The sequence below is a fragment of the Neolamprologus multifasciatus genome, chromosome 17 (assembly GCF_963576455.1).
Source record: "Neolamprologus multifasciatus chromosome 17, fNeoMul1.2, whole genome shotgun sequence".
Taxonomy (NCBI): Eukaryota; Metazoa; Chordata; class Actinopteri; order Cichliformes; family Cichlidae; genus Neolamprologus; species Neolamprologus multifasciatus.
In genome coordinates this window covers 27,577,876-27,595,540 of record NC_140455.1, presented here as the reverse complement: position 1 = coordinate 27,595,540, position 17,665 = coordinate 27,577,876, and the positions used below count along the sequence as shown (strand labels likewise).

At 39.8% G+C, this 17,665-nt stretch overlaps 1 protein-coding gene across 6 annotated transcripts in view; it reads right to left on the bottom strand.

Annotated features, from left to right (window-relative positions):
• Positions 1-17,665, bottom strand: part of chchd3a (coiled-coil-helix-coiled-coil-helix domain containing 3a) — an 82,151-nt gene that overhangs the window by 59,413 nt on the left and 5,073 nt on the right. For 5 of the 6 annotated variants that reach the window (XM_085137506.1, XM_085137508.1, XM_085137507.1 and 2 more), the window contains 2 exons: positions 10,742-10,835; positions 25-205 (listed from right to left, as the gene is read on the bottom strand). In XM_085137506.1, the coding sequence (XP_084993632.1) occupies positions 25-205; positions 10,742-10,835 (275 nt within the window). Of the gene's footprint in view, positions 1-3; positions 206-10,741; positions 10,836-17,665 lie in introns of all 6 variants that reach the window. The other variant, XM_085137510.1, reaches the window with a different exon arrangement.

Here is a 17,665-nt window from a genome sequence, read left to right as displayed (position 1 = left end):
AACTACTTTTTTTCAAGGACTTACTAATAAGTGAGCACGGAGCTTCTCGTCCTCAGCAGCAATCCTCTCCCGTATGAAAGCCTGCTGAAGGCTCTCTTGGACCGCAGCTCGCTGTTCAGACAGGAGCCTGGACACTTCACCATGCACTTGGGACTTAGCCTCAGCATGTGCCTGTGCTGATGCCCGGGCCTTTTCTGCCTCTACCCTGTGTATCATCAAAAAAGAAAAAAAGTCAAACATTCCTACACCTTTAAAACCACTTAAATTCCATAATATCATGTGTAAATTAGCATGATTAGCATAATTTAACTTACTGTACATTCATACATGCTTCCACATTAGAGAGAAAAAATCTGTTACATTGGTACAACATGTCTGTATATGTGACGCTTCAAAATCCAGTTTTCTATGTTTATTAAGATCAAGCAACAACAAATGAGCTTCTTCAGTGTTTACAAGACTACTTATATTCACATGACATGGAGTTCTGAAAACAATTAAAAGGTCTCAAATGTAAATACGGTGCTAGTGAAGCAAACAGTAGATATTTGCAAATATTTCTGTATATGAATTTTATTTTAATCAAACATACATCCGTAAATCCATAGACTGTATGTAAAAGACAGAAGTAGCCACCACAACGTCACCCACCGGTTTGCAAAGTCAGATTTTGAAAACTTGATTTTAGCATTTTGGCCATAATGATAACATTACATGCTCAAAAGACACGAACACCAAAAACCATAATAGAGACGTCCAATCCAGTGACCAGAATTAAATAAGTGGAAGCCTAGCAGACTGGTTACCTCCTAGCCAGTACATTTCTAACAATAATGATTAATTATAACTCTGAATAATTACATTTTCCACACTAGGAAGAAAGAATTTCCTACACAGACCAAAATTATTTTTTGTGAGAGGCTATAAACAGTGTATTTACATTTTAACACGGCCTATAAACTAATTGCTTTTGGAGCCAGCCTCACATGGCAAATCAAGGAACTGCATTTTTTGCCAATTTCATGTGGGCTCATTTTTTTCAGCTTTGAAGGTTGATCCACACTCGTGTTTTTGCTTCCTCAAAAAGGACAGCTTTGAAAAGTAAGGGTAAATCAAAAATAAAAAGTTATAAAATTCACAGTCAAGTGAAACTGAAACCATTTATCAGATGTCTATCAGAGTTTATCAATTCTTTATAGTGAAGCTAAAGAGTGACTTTACAGTAAATAAATACAAAAAGCTAGCATTTAACCACAAAAAAGGAACATCAACCTTATGAAGCAGTAGTATAGACTGAGGCAGTACGCACTCCGCAGACACAGGACCACCATTTGAACCCTGTCACTGGGTTCTCATAGTTGCCTAGCAACGCACTCCCTATTCAGTGACAGTGTGCTTGATTGAATAAGGAGGAACATCCCTGAAACCCTGAAAGTCTTCCTCTGCTCGGAATCAAACAGTCACAGCAAGGTAAAATAAACAGAACAGACAGAGTGAGAGGCAATCTGAATTATGACAGACTGAAAGAAGATGGTGAGGATGTTAACAAACATCTGCATCACAAAAATCCAAAGAAAGCCCTGAAAAACACTCTTGACATGAATGAAAATGAGTCAAAACAAATTCCTTCACATATGAATCAGCCATCTACAAACCTCAGCAGAGGTCTCACTCATCTCTTATTGTATGATAAGCAACGAGGAGACATTGTTAAAATCACAGCAGGTGTATCTAAATTGGGATTCATCAGAATAAGTAGTTCTTCCCATTTTATTTCATCTTTTCACAAGAATTCAAGTACAGAAAAGTTAAATGACTCATTTACAGCCTCATCAGGTTCGTGCATTGTGGCTCATTATGATAATTTAAATGGATCATCCTACAAAGCAAGTGTATAGTGAGAGTCCTCAACTCATGGCTATACTTTCTTGACATTACAAACACCCGATAGGATTTAATCTTTTATTCCATTTCAAAAGAATCACATTATCTCTTCATTCACTTGTGAATACACCAAACATTTCAACAACCACGATGGACAGATTTGACTGACCCTTCCAAGACCTCGGCTTTGAGGAAATGATGGGTAGGTCGAGCTAATTAAAGTATGTATGATGTCTAAAAGCTGCAATACCATTAAATGTTGAATAAAGTCAGGTTACATGGGGACCCAGAAGAAAAGCCTGCAAGAGAGACAAAAGTAAGGAGAGTGTGTGAGCAGTGGCGACATGACATGTTTGGCCCTGAGGAAGTGAAGCAAAGAAGAAGTGAAGCACAGAGTGAGAGAAAGAGATGGAGAGAGACCAGCCATGTCCAGTCTCACAGTCCACTGGGCTGCACACGTCAGCAGACTCCATCCATCATCAGGCTCCGACTCACGCACACACAGACACACAGGGTGCCTCCTAATGGCCTTTTACATTCACCATTTCCCCTCCGATCCACGCTTCCCTGCTTGCACTGCTAATGCACCTAACCTACCTTTATCCAACAAGCTATTGCTAAAACTATGACACATGACTGACTGTATATCACTTTTCTCAAGAAAAAGGGGTTTGGTTTCAGTCACGTGGGCCACTAAAAGCTACAAATTTCACATTTAGGACATGACAAGTCCGACACTTTTAGGAGAATAGAATTCAGTAAAAATGTACCCAATGAGACGTTTGCCATTTGCCATGTAAAAAAGGTTCATAAGTTCTTCAATAGATGATAAGGAAACTTTAAAATAGCGTGGTTTGTGTTGTTCTATGAAATATTGTTTTTTCCATGGGTGTAGGTGAACTAAAAAATATAAGCGATTCATATCACCTACAAGAGATCCTGACAAAGTATCAAAAGCTACCATATGAACAAAAGAAAGAAAGAGGGCCAAGAAAATAGACAGCCCAGCAAAAAAATCTTTTTTTTTTACCGACTTCCTCACAATTGCTAACCCAAGCAAAGACTGCTATCACTAGCAGGATGCTATCTGTCTGCTTCACCTCTATTGCTTTCCAGTCATTATTGCCCTGTCTCTGGGATATTGGACGCATTTTTCATTCGACTGTAGAAGATTGACACTAGGAGGAAGAGAGGGGGCTTTGAGGTAGAGAATGGTTGAACCAGAGACGGAGAGGGAGAGAGAGAAAAAAAACAACACGTACAGAGTGCAGGAGAAGGGAAGAATATCATGTCTTTGGAGGATAAGTGGATGATGTTTGGCCGGGTTCAGGACAGAAAGAGGGAATCATTTGGCCGAGTAACCAGAGCTTTGATTGTTCCCTGGCTCAAGCCTTAAAAACAGAAAGATGGAAAGTCAGAACCACTGAGGAATCATTATTTTGAAGAGGAACAGAGCACAAGTGGGTCGAACTGTGTCGACCTTTCAAGAAAAGAACTCGCCACATTCGTGAGGTGACCTTGAACAGATGGACTAAGGAATACTTCGCTTCTTTAGGGCACTATTTTTAAATCTGGCAGACATCAGATCTGTGGCAGTTCATACGGGAAAAATTATACGTTGATTTTGGAAATGAATTAAAGGCAAGCTGTGTGCATAGTCATCTGTAGTCATCACACTTTCCAAAAACAAAAAGTCAAAAACAATGAGTAGAAAGAAGATTTCAAAAAATGCCGATTTCATTTATATCCAGCACTTTGCAGCTAAATATCATTACCTTTATGCAAATATCAAAACAAAGGAAAGTTTAAATCCATGCCTCCTGTTAACTCCACATTAGTCATCATCCTTCTCTTTCCTCAGCTCTTCACCCATTAATCCTTCCTGTTGTCTACCTGTCATCTGCACAAGATGTGCCTCAATACAGTATTGGATTCTGACAGGCCTGCATAGCAGTGCAAGCTCAACCCAAGTGCCTTGAAACAAAAGCATTTAAAGGCCCGATGCAATATTGATGTAAGGAATAATGTCGCAGAACGCTGGCTATGAATATTTTATAGAGCTATGCACTCGCTCTGACACACACAAACGTGCACATACAACGCACCTGACAGTGGGTGCTATCAAACACTGTAGCAGAGTTACGTATAAATGCTTACCCTGACAATCAGTTTCGTGGGAGGTTTAATGCAGAAAACAGCAGAAAGAACATAAAAGCCTTATCCCACTCTTACTTTACCCAAAACTATAAAGACACAATCGCAAAAGTCTCAGGAGCTACAATCAAGCCTCATCAGTAGCTAACACTTTCATTTTCACCTGATTTCTTCTTCTATCAGACAAAGTACACGGAGCTCCAACTCCCAACTGAGCAGAATAAGTTCAGAGGTCTGATGCTTATCATTCTGTGCAGGAGTGTCTTATGAAGCTAAAAGACTGGGATGATATTAGAAATGACATTTTAACAACCGAACTCCCTAAAACCGATTCTACAGATATTAGATTTGCTGCTAGAGTGGACAGACTCAATAAAAATAACCAAATACATCAGCAGTATGCTTCCATACTAAGAAATCCAGATGTCTGATTTTTGTTGTTGTTGTTTTACAGTTCAATGGCATTGGTGCTGGCCTAATAAACTGGCGATAGGAGTAGTTTCGCAATAATATGATTAATTTTACAAGAGGCATCATTTGAAAGAAAGAGCTCTATAGAAAAGATCTCATCATGCAGAAAACCAAAGAGTGAAATGACTGCATCACACACACATACAGATATGCTGAGAAAGACATGTTGAATTTATTTAACAAAAGAACTGTAAGGGTGCTTACTTACAGCTGGTGCTGCCCTATAAGCTCTTGGTGTCAGAGTAGTTATCAGGGATGCGAACAGATTGTTTCTAAGATGCTCCCTGCAATTATTGAGGAATTTCCAGTATAGGGTTCAGTGCTCAGGTGGAGTTGCCACCTAACTGCTGATTTGGTGTGGTTGTTTGGCAGGGCAGGGAAGGACTGTTGCAAGGTGTTTCCAGGTTTCACACATGTTACATTGGCAGTACTATTTTTGAGTTCTTCTTTTCCGGGAAGTTTATTTCACCGAGAAGTACCACAGACACTTAATTCTTTACAATTTATGAGAGCTGCCACACTAATCAAAGTGGCAGCCATACATACTCTCAGCTTTTTAAAATGCAAGAAATACATATAATATCAAAGTTCATCAAAAATAAATCAGCATCAGTACCTTACGAGATTGGTTGATTTAAAGACACTTGTTAACCTGCACGTTTCCCAATAAGTGCTACTTCAGGTTTGCTCTAAATACTCAGTTTCAAACAGTTTCTTTCAACTAATGGCTCCGCATGATGCCAGTTTTGCAGTCATCTCAGACACAGGGCTTTGGATGTGAGCAAAGAAGACCCAAGGACTGCAGAAGGACTGGATGCTTTTCTGGAAAAAACTAATCACCCTTTCTGATTAAGAGTGCAAGTACCATTCAGGTACTGCTAAGCAAATGCACTTGCTAAAGTGAGTGATAAAGCAAGTTTGACCACTTCTATAAAGGCAGACCTTTTATCATTTTACTTGTCTGGAGCATCAAGTGTGCAATTTCTCTTTCAATGCGCAGAAAAGCTGCGAAAAAAAAGGTTTTGCAACCTCAGTACCTGGGCACCTTTTAAGTTATTAACTCAAGCATGAATTCCTCTGTATACCAAAGTATTCAAGAGTCAAATGTGAGGCCATTTGTATGACAACTAAAGCTTGGGCCAAACTAGGTCATGCAATAGCACAATGACAGCAGAAAATCCACAACAGAATGGCTGAAAAAGAAAAAAAAAAATCAAGGTGTTACAATGAACTGAAGTTCAGCACTGAAAACTGAAATGATGTGCCAATCATACTTCCACAGTGATGTTGGAGCCTGATAAAAATCATACAGACAAACTATTACTTCAAGTTATTCTTACTAAATGTCATTCTAGTGTACAAGCAACTGAACTAATAGGTGTACATAGTTTTCCACAACTAAAGTTTTATCCACATGACTGTAAAACAGTTACTTTAGCAGAGCACACAAACTAAAACATGGAGTTGGAACAGAGCCTAAAAGGTCAATTTAGGGTATTATTATTGGTATTCCAGCCATATTATTTTTGTCATAATACAGGTAGTTCCTGGTGATAGTTATAGTGTCAGGGATGGCTAGATTCAAAGTATCAACTTAGCAGCTGTTTGATTATTTGGATGCATGTGGCGTGGGCGTACATTCGTTCATTATCGGTACAGTTTTTGTTCTGTTTGTATGCTTCTACAGGTCTTTGTGAGCTCTGTTTAAAAGAGCTAAACAAAATACATGATTACTAATATTAGGAAAACCACTTTTATTCTCATCATCTCTATCGTTATTATTACTACTGTGGGTGTGACAGTACTACAAAGTTGCTACATCACAGTATTCACAGAATGTGATAAAGATGAAACAGTACATAATGCATTTAGACTAGTAATGTCGTCGATTCAGATGCAATTTGGGGTATAATTCCTGTGCAGAAACAACGCGGGCTAAATCACGTCAAATTCAGGACCTTTATTTGTTTGTTTCGAAATAACCTCACAACACAAGTCTTTTGAAAGTTGTGCCAGCTTTGTGTGTGTGTGTGTGTGTGTGTGTGTGTGTGTGTGTGTGTGTGTGTGTGTGTGTGTGTGTGTGTGTGTTTCAGCATATGTCTGTGATGTGAAGATAAAAGATAAAAATAAACAAAATGTTAGAATCTGTAGGATAGACCGTCTGCGTCTGATCTGGGAGCAATAAAGAATTTAATAGACAGCATGGTTAACAGGGTGGGAAGACGGAAGCTCGGAGAGAAGGTCAGTGTTCTCACTCAAAAGTCTGACATGCAATTATATTGCAGAAGCCAACACAGGCTGCATGTTGAAATAATGCGAAGAAGTTTTATAACAACTAACCTCTGAGTGTTAGAGTTGGAGATTCAAACACATGCATTTGATGCATGGGGAGGGTGGCAGCGAGAGGGTTGAGGGTGGACGTGAGAGGGTGGGGGAAAAGTATTGGGAGTTTGATATAAATAAAAAGGATACAGGAGATAATGAAAAAAAGAAAGAAAGACAGAGGAAGACTAAAGTGCAAGTATAAGAATGGCAACGGGGAGGAAAACTTGAAAAAAAATAACAGAGAGAAGAAGAACTGGATGAAACAGTGATGCAGAGCGTTACAGAGCAGAGTCAGGTTGGTGTAAGAGTTCTCTTACCCTCATCCCTCCTTCTCACATCCTTTTCTCTGAGTCGTTCTGCTCTGATGCCTCACAGAGAAACGGCAGAGGCAAATCTTCTCCCTGCACCCGCTCCTTGCAACAAATCAGTTTAGGCCGCACCTAAATGAACTGAGAACTCAGAGCTCTTCCTTCACTCCTACCAGAGCAAAACATGCAAAGCCAGCTCTCCGGAGTTCATTTACGGCCCCGGAGCCAAGCACACGAAATACTGCCTAATCTAAACACCGCCGATCCTCGAATATCCCAGGAACTATCTGCCTGAACAGAATACCGCGCAGAATGGAAACAAGAAACAATATTAAAAGAGAGAAATAGGAGAGTAACCAAAAAGTAGCTATCACAGGAAAAAGGCCAATTCATCAAGGCTTTTGACTGTTTCTGTTTGTTTTTTTCAATCATGAATGAATCTGTAAGACTGTAATTAATTAGATCATATGAATAAAATCCGACTCTGCTGGCATCCTGACCGACTATTTGCATTGAATATGACCTTGACGTTTTGGGATCACGCATCTTGTGTAAATCCGTTCTCCTCAAATATTGTTACATTTTTCTGTATTCATGCGGTGCCGCAGTTTCACTGCAGGATTCTTTAACTAGTGAGCAGTGAGATAACGAGCAGTCCTGCTGGCCTCGCTTTGATACACTTTCACACCAAAAAAAAAAAAAAAACTTTACCTGTTAGTCTAATTTTCCAGAGGAGGAAAAAAGAAAACAATTACAGAGTCCTCGCTGTGTCTTTCAATCCAGCAATGACCATCTTCACTATGCCTTGTTTGCTTTTAACAATATAATATTACCTGTAAAGTAGTTACTATCTGCACATCTGCACTGTAAGAGGGTGAAATATTACAGAAAATTAGTCATGATTTGACAACCCAGATGAGGGGGAAAAAGACTATGTGTTCCGCTCATCTATTTATGTCCAGCAAAGTTAATTTATGTTAACAAAAAGGAGAGGAAGCCATTTTTAATCTGTAAATATGGCGTTAAGCACAGAGAAGAAAATACTGTCTGTTTCTTTTAATGTAATATTTTAACTATTCTGCCCATAAAGATGACATCTGATGATTTCCCCTCTACCTTCAATGAGTCGTTTTGACACCTCAGTATGTATCAAAGATGTGGTTTGACATTTATTATAATAGTTTCCAGGTTTTTCCACTGGGATCTGCACAGGTCGAGACCACCCTCACTAACTTTGGATGCACACCCAGTCATTTGCCCCATAAGCCAGCCTGAAATATGCTTTTAACTTCCACTGTTCATGTAGCTTATTTCATTGAACTGATAAAGAACAAATGCCCTGAGGAGATATAACAGCAACGATAAACATGTATATGTATTTTAGAGTAGAGAAGGTGCTGTTATTATGACTTATGACTTATGACTGTTAATTCAAAACAAAGGAAAGAAAGAAAGTTCATCACAATCTACAATGACGGAGAGCTCCCTCTCCCCAGCAACTTTTTCCAGCTGTTCCAGGAGGACACCAAAGCGTTCCCAAGCCACCCAAGAGATGTAATCTCTCCTGTGTATCCCAAATCTGCCCTTGGGCCTCCTCCTGGTAAAACATGCCCAAAACATCTTACCTAGGATATGCCCAAGAGGTAAACCTAGCCAGCTGTTTGAACCACCTTAACTGGCTCCTTTTAATTAGAAAATTTGTTTTCCATTGCAAACCCCACTGGCTGCAGTTAGTCTTGCCTTTTAAACACTGCTTTTATAATCCGATTACACTAGGAAACATTTGGTGTCAGAAAGGCTCTAAAATTAACACCCACCGTGCACCAAATGAAGGTAGATTTTCCATTTGGTGAGTACAGCTCTGAAGGCTGCTAAAGGTTACCCAACACACTGCAGTTAAAAAATGCAGAACAGTCTTTTAATAAAAAGCAAGAGCCTCTACTGTATTTTACTTTTGTCTTTCGCAGGTGCACCGCTTCTGTCCTCTGCTGCCTGTGTTACAGTTTAACAGAGGGGCCAAGCCCATGACTCAAGACCGTTTCCCCTGCAGATTCAGTCTCTGAACTGTCACAACCTAAAGGCAATTTATTACAGCACCCAGTTAAAAATGTGCTTAGTATGTTGATTATTCTTCTACCTGTCCCCTTGTCTGATGAGTCAAAAAGGCACGGTCAGACACCAGTGCCACACATAAGTAGAGTAAATATGTAACAGGATGTGATTTTACTAGGCTTGAATCAGATGCTACATAATCCCTATGAAATCTGAACTAACTGCTTAGCCAGTTCTCCCTTTAAAAGCTCTCTTCAAAGCCCAGAATACCCTTAAAAGCTGTTCCATGTATTATTGCCTGCCAGCTGCTAACTAGGAACATGAATAGACAGTAATACAAATGGACAGAAATAATGAGCAAAGAACGGACCCAAGAAAAAGCAAATAGCAAAAAAGGCCACATTAAATACTGATCTGAATATGCATCTACACACGCACACATGCAACTAACACTAGGGTAACTGTTTGTTTACCATTCCAGTTCAGTTAAGACTTCTAAAGAAAATGCAGCCCATGCCAAGCACAAACAAGAATTGAGGACTTGAAAGCCAACTATGATTTCAGTTAATTGCTAGGAGGGCGTCATTTTTAGGCACTTACTCCTGTGAACAGACATCAATAAGTGAGCTTCAGGAAGCAGTTACATAAAAATGACCAGAAAAAGAAAATCAATAGACAAATGATTTCTCAAAACCACTTGTTAATTTCACTCTCATCTCGAATAAGCCTCAAAAAAACGAGGCTAATTGCCAGGCTAACACTACCTACCTCCTCGTGTTCAGAAAGATTTGCCCAACCCCCCCCCCCCCCCCCCCCCCCCAATACCGTACAAGAGCGTGTTTAGAGCCTCATCACAGTTGTTCATTCAACATCATCCAGGCCCATTAAAGAAAGGGAGCAACTCGATTATCCAACATTATGGTATGTACACCTGCTACTTTAGGGGGGAAAAAGAAAAGGATAGATGAGAAGGGAAGGAATAAAAGGAGGGTGGAGAAGAGGAGTGCAAGAGATGGAGACTGGAATGTGCCCCTCACATGAAGAGTGCGTTTCTTCATCAGGAAGGGCTAATGAATCACCCACTCAACACCCAGGAAATTATCTCAGGATAGCGCCCCCCTTTCTCAGACATGATTAATTGATCAGAAGAGAATGAGAGAAGGGGCGAAACACAGGGAGGGGGAAAAAGTGCTGATGCACTTCGGAAGAGAGGTAAATTGGAAACAGCGGGGAATGGAAAGACTGGTGCTGACCTTTTTGACTATTAATGAAAGTGAAAAATGGTTACATCTGAAAATGTCTGAGCTTTCTTATAAAAACCTGGAAGAGAAATTGACACTACTGCAGTAGCTTAACTCCAGCTGTCATGGCCCACAAGGAGAAGAAGGTGGTGGTGGTGGGTGGGGGGAATAGACAAAATACCCAACACACACGGAACATCCAAAATTCTGACTTTAAGGAAAAACAAGAATCTTAATTTCAGCAATCAATCAAAAATAAGGCAACAAAAAAGACTAATTTCCCATATTTCTGTGCGTTAATCTCACCAGGCTTGCAGCTCTTGCTCTACCTTGGCCCTCTCTTGCTTCAAGTCTTTATACAGCTCATCAGCGATCTTCTTCCTCAGGGCCTCCTCATCGGCTTGACGGAAAAAGAGAAAAAGGAGACAAAGAAAGTGAGTTAAAGATAAGAGATCCAAGTAAACAGCTGCTGTTTATGGACATGAAAAGCTGCACCAATCAGTAAATGTGGCGTTCAGATTCAACATTTAACCAGTAATGATTCAGTGCATGTACGCTGTGTTTTGTCTAAGCAGAGTAGTTTGTTGCTAAATTGCTTAAAGACAAAAAACTGTTGTCGGGCAGGGCTGCAACTAATGATTATTTTCATTACTGACTAATCTGCTTGATGAATGAATTAATCATCTGGTTTCAAAATGTTAGAAATGAAGACAGATGTTATGCTAATGAAAAATTAAAGACTATAATTTCTCACCGTAAAGATTAAGTCTACAAATGTCTTGTGGTTGCAAACAAAAAGTCCAAAATGATAGGATACGGACCAAAAAAGAAATGAAAAAATACATTGAAACCCTGTGATAAAGTGGCTAAAACTATTATTTTTAAATAAAGTAGTTCTCGCCACTTTTATTTTTGTCAGAATTTCAGCTCTATTACAGAGTGTTTACCGAGTGCAGCGACTTGGCACAGAAAGCTTGGTCCCTACAGTCTGTATGTGGAGTTGGTGTCAAAAACAGTCACAAAACAAACTTAAGCCAACAAAATGAAAGCACACATATGGCTTAAACACATACAAAGCAGTGTATACACTCGCGCCATGCCATCCCGTCTGCATATATTCATGTCATGGACATCATACGTGTATGACTCCATGTCCTCGGCGGTTTATCTTGGCAGGTAATTAAGCATGAAAGTAAAGATGCCAGCCAGCGACCAGGCCGAAACGTGCTCTGAAGACAGAAGCACCATGCAGTGTGCTGCACCACTGCAGTGATAGAAGGGCGGGGGGGTGTCTGAGTCTGTCAAGATTACTCTCGTAACGCATTAGTTAGATAGCATAATCCCTATTGTCAGAGTCTATTATTACCTGAAAACATGCGGTAACAACAGGAAACGCAAACTTGATTCCAGATTAATCAGATTAACACTAGGAGAAACCAATAAGAGCAGGAATATACCCAGCCGTTCTGCATTTGCCATCTCGGGATAGTGAAACAAACAGAAAAAAAAAAAAAGTCTTAAACCAAATCATACATTTTAAAAAGCTGCCATGTTTTGAGGTCATTATTATAATCATTATTTCACATCTGTCCAACATATGGATTTAGCAGCAACTGGATTCCTTAATCATTTCCTTAAGCATTAGAATGCCAACAATTCTTCAAATTGCCTTATTCACTTCAATGTGAATTTTAATTAATTTTTTTTTAAATAACATATGCTTAGGATTTAAATTTAAGCCCGTCACGACTTACATTGTTCTGTTTAAAAGCCAAAGACACAATTCCTGATTAAAATACAACAGAGTAATTAAATGTTTTAAATGCCGCTCAGCCAAACCTCTGCTTCCCAGTTAAAACTTGTGCGTGTGAAACAATGTTGTTATCCGTGCGTCGATGTAAAAACAAAAAGAAGGTCATGATACTGATACTGTACAAAGATATTACTGTAGTTTGTGCAACTCGTGCCATGAATACTGAAATCTAATTTCGGTACTTCGGCAGCTTCGTACTAATTTACCCACTTAGAAAACACACAAACCAGAAGTTGAACGATCTTGTCTTCTCTGCAGAAAACAACATATAACATGAGCTCAAACTGTGACTACATGGGCCATCTCTTTACTTTCAAACGATTCCTCTTTACTTACAGTAAAGCGAATGAATAAGAGTCCCATAGAGCGAGGTTCAGTTTGACAGGGCTTCAGAAGAAGCACGAGAACAAACAGAGGCGGTGACTGACAGTTGACAACTTTTGTGCTGCATAGCATATCTTTAAAGGCAGAGGCTTCTGTCACCTACTGTCCACAGTGTGAGAAAGTAATATCCATCATGTTTGACTGCACTCAGAAGCACCATTGATCTCACTGCGGAGGAGAGTCTAATTACAACTCTGTTAAGACCAGCAGAGGAGAGACAAACCTGTAGGTCTGAAATCCTCACAGAGGCTCTGCCATAGGCTTTCCAAGTAACCCGTATTAATTATGTTTTACGACAGGTATTGAAATACGGTGCAAAATATGCTGTGATGTTGTGATTTATTATGAAATAGACTCAGATTACCCACAAAAAATCCTGTGAAAATGCAAATGTACACTCGAGTTACATGGGAAATTACTGACCACGAGAGACCAGCAACTCAGCGATCAATATTAATATTTCTCATCAATATCATATTTACTGTAATGTCAGGCTAGCCATTCATTCTGTTTACCTTAATGCTGTGATGTGGTCAACAAAGACAACCGCACAGTTTGTCATCTTTGACTTTGCAGACTGTAGACAATTACTCTGTGACTCTGAATCCTAATAGAAATCAACAGTTTATACCTTAAAGTTCGATGACCTGCTCAATATTTTTCTGTCAACAACAAACCAAATAACTGATTAAATATGATGAACCCACAGAGAATCTTCACATGACAATGTTTTCAGGAGCTGCTTTATTTTAATGAAACAGAACAAAAGAAAAAACAAATATACTCTACACGGTAAAGTGACCGTTTTCACAGGAATGATTTTTTTTTGGTTTGTTAAACCATTTAAATCTGACCTATGAATCATTCGAGCATAGGAAAGGTATCTAACTCAAGGAATGAACCAGTGCTGTGACGCACGTAACAGACAACTTTGCAAAGAACACATTTTAAATTGTATCTTTAGGCACTTAGCAGCCTGTCACAAAAAACACATCATCTGTTCCCATTCCTTTAGCTGAACTACAGAAAATGCCAACGATAACACAGCTTGACAGCCATAGTACAGGCTGAAGACTTTTGCACAGTACTGTAAATATCCGAGCATCTAAACAAATAAAAATAAATAAGAAACACTCCCTGTATATTGATTTGATACAGGACACCATCATACCTAAAATGCAAGCGTTTTATCATCTTCTTAAATCACCTATGGGAATTCCTCTTGTATTAAAACAGCGAGTCAACAATGCAAAATACTTTACTTTAATACTTAATTTAAAACATGTTTATCCTTGTGCTGGATTTGACTGGATATCAAAACTGGCAGCTAAAGTCGCAGGTCACGCTCTGTCTTTATGAACTTTAAAGGTAAGGCTTCCGTTTCAGCATCAGCTGCCCTTTAGAATATCTTATCTAAGTCCTCCAAGTTCAGGCATTCTTAAGCAACTCTCCAGCCCTACAGAAAGAAGCTTCAGATTGCTAGCGGGGTCGGCAGGAGAACAGGTTCTGATATGATAAACACTGTCTGGGGTCCTTGAGGGAGGCTGGCTGGGGTCAGAGACAATTCCAGATCGACAGAGCCCGTGTCAATCCTGAGTAGGACATGTAAATGTTAAAAAGATTAAAAACTCATCATCTTTTTAGACGTGTCCCCCTCCTTCCCATTTCCACCAATCACTAAACCCTGTGGAAAAACCGAAAGAGGACGAGGCGAGGCGGTGGAGCACGGGGCTATTGGCAGTGGAGATAATAGACGAAGGCAAATTGCGTTTCTCATCAGAAGTTTCATTAACCCCAGGACCCGCGTGGAGGGCATAATCTGTAACATTACCACTTCCTCACGTTTCTACCTCGCGCTTAGTCGAATCACTGTGCACCTTTCACTATATACAAACAGGGAAAAAGGAGGAGGAGAAAAGAAAACGCGGAGAGGAAGCTAGCAGCCCTGGCAATCGGGTGAAAGTCGGATCATCTCATTTTCTCTTTTACTCCTGTTAACAAACTCTTCTGCAATGAGACACAATCTAAGTGATCGTTTTTAAGAGACAACAAGAAAAACATAACATTTATGCACAAACGTATATGGTAATCCCCCCAACCCAAATTCTCCTTGCCTCACCTGGGAGATATCTTTAAGCAGGCTATTAGTCCAGAGCAGTGTGTGGGCTCTGGCACATGAATATTTATAGCACAATGGAGAAGGTGTAGGAGGTTCAACCTTGACTACAGTGTAATCAGCGCACACATACTGACTCAGGCCATGATTTAGAGACAGCCGACCTGCTGAGCGCTTCACTCGATACCCAACTCTCGTGGACGCGCATAATCAATGTCCGCCTCATTAAGGTCACACCCTTTGAGGATTGAGCTGAACTTTGCAACATTTTTAACAAGATTCACATTCATCATACTGCTTTTTTTTCTCATTCCTTAAAAAGAGCGTGCCTGATCAATCATCCCAAGTTAGCTTTTTTTTCCCCCTCTCGACTCTTTTAATACTTCCGTAAACTCGGTACCTCGTGGTGACCTTGCAAAGAGGTCGACGCACATTGCTGTTGTATGACTAATACGCCCTGCAGGAGGCAGCCACATACATTGATTAAAAAAATGTTAATACAGCCAAAACAAACACTATTTTGCACTGTGTGCATAAGGACTATATTCTATCGGTCCCAAGAGATCTGTGCTTCTTATCAGACTTCACATTAGTATTTATAGACTTAATGAGCAATGAAAGGAAATGGAAAGACATCAGAAATGAGAAATTAATGTCCCAGAACAGACAGGTGACCACTGTGAAAACAGTAGACAGCAACGCTTCATACAAGTTAAGTTATTGTTTTATGTATCTTTCAATCTAAAAACTAATTAGAGCAAACAATGGAGTTATAACTTTATTCATCTTGATAATAAAAATAAAAGAAAATGCACTAAACCGCTCTTTTCCAAGCCATTTTCTGTGACTTCAGGCTGACGGGAATCAAAGCCTGGACTAACAATGTGGAAGCTGCTTGGAACATGCAGCACTGCGGGAAACTTTCGGATTGTGCTGGAACTCTCGAGTGTACTAAAGAATTTTAACTTTGTCCTTGTTATGTAGCAACATCAGAGAAGCATCTGATCAATTCCAAATTCTTTCTGCACCACGATAAAGAACGAAAACATCCTGCTAGCATCATAAATAACGACACTATCTGCAGCCTATCTTCTGCAACAGATGGTTTTGTACCTACAGAGCCCCGATTTCAACATCATAGGCTGAGCCTAGAAGAAACAGAGTGAGATGGTACAAAAGCAGCACAACTCTACAAAAGAACAGTAGAAAGCACATCAGTGTTGTATGTTTTAAAGGCAAAATCCACATGCAGGAAATTGTTAGTCTGGGCATGACTGGCTCTAAAATTAGAAGACAATAACTTCAGGACTGCAGGACTTGCTAACTGCCTTTTTCTTTAAATTACATTGATCATTTAATTACTACAACGACTTTAGAGGGGCAACTTTAAAGTTTCAGGTTTGCAGATCAAGTAGTTTATTGATGAAAACCTTTCTCCACTGAACCGCAGTTTAAGATTATTAACAATTATTTACTTCAAAGCCATCTACAGCTCACAGTTATAGATGAAAACAACATCTAGACTAATACTAGTTAATCAGGGATGTGAAACCATTCTTTCAACTGTGATCTTTGATCGAGACTACAGATAATATACAATGCTCAAATTATTAAAGGTACAATCTTTCGTCAGTGTATTGCATGAAGTCAGTTACACTTCTGATCTGGTCTGTTAAGTAGCAGAAGGGGTTATTAATCAGCTGTGGAATCAGTGGAATTAGCAACAGGTCCACCAGAGGGGCAACACTGAGCCAACCCCCAAAACAGGAATGCTTTTACAGATGGAGTCACTGACATTTTTTTCCTCCTCATCTTTTCTGGCTATTTTATCGCTAGTTTTGCATTTGGTAAGAGTCTGTTTCACTACTGGTATCATGAGAAGACACATGGACCCTACAGAAGTTGCACATTCAGTCCAACTCCGCCAGGACGGCACATCATTACGTGCCATTGCTAGAAGGTTTGCTGTGTATCCCAGCACATTCTTAAGAGCATGGAGAAGATTCCAGGAGAGGGGCAGTTAATTTAGTGTAACTAATGTCAGACGTTTTCCAGGTGCTATCGCATGGTGGATCTAAATCGTACGATTCTGTTCTGTGATCATAAATTGTTACAAAATCCCCAGCTCCAAACCATGACAGATCCTCCACCATGTTTTACAGATGGCTATAGACACTCACTTTTTTATCTCTCCCCTGACCGCTTGAATACATGCCACTGTGGCCATTTCGAGTTTCGTCAGGTTTCAGAGTTCATCACAGCACAGAAACAGCTTTAGTGAAGGTTACAAATGATCTTCTTATGGCCTCTGACAGTGGACTCATCTCTGTGCTTGTCCTTCTTGACCTTAGTGCAGCATTCGATACTGTTGACCATAATATTCTATTAGAGCGATTAGAACATGCTGTAGGTATTACAGGTATTGCACTGCAGTGGTTTGTATCATATCTATCTAATAGACTCCAATTTGTGCATGTAAATGGAGAGCCCTCTTCACACACTGAGGTTAATTATGGAGTTCCACAGGGTTCGGTGCTAGGACCAATTCTGTTTACATTATACATGCTTCCCCTAGGCAGCATCATTAGAAGACATAGCATACATTTTCACTGCTATGCAGATGACACCCAGCTCTATCTGTCCATGAAGCCAGATAACACGCACCAATTAGTTAAACTGCAGGAATGTCTTAAAGACATAAAGACTTGGATGGCCACTAACTTTCTGCTTCTTAACTCAGATAAAACTGAGGTCATTGTACTCGGCGCTGAAAAGCTTAGAAATATGGTATCTAACCAGATTCTTACTCTGGATGGCATTACCTTGGCCTCCAGTAACACTGTGAGGAACCTTGGAGTCATTTTTGACCAGGATATGTCCTTCAACGCACATATTAAACAAATATGTAAGACTGCGT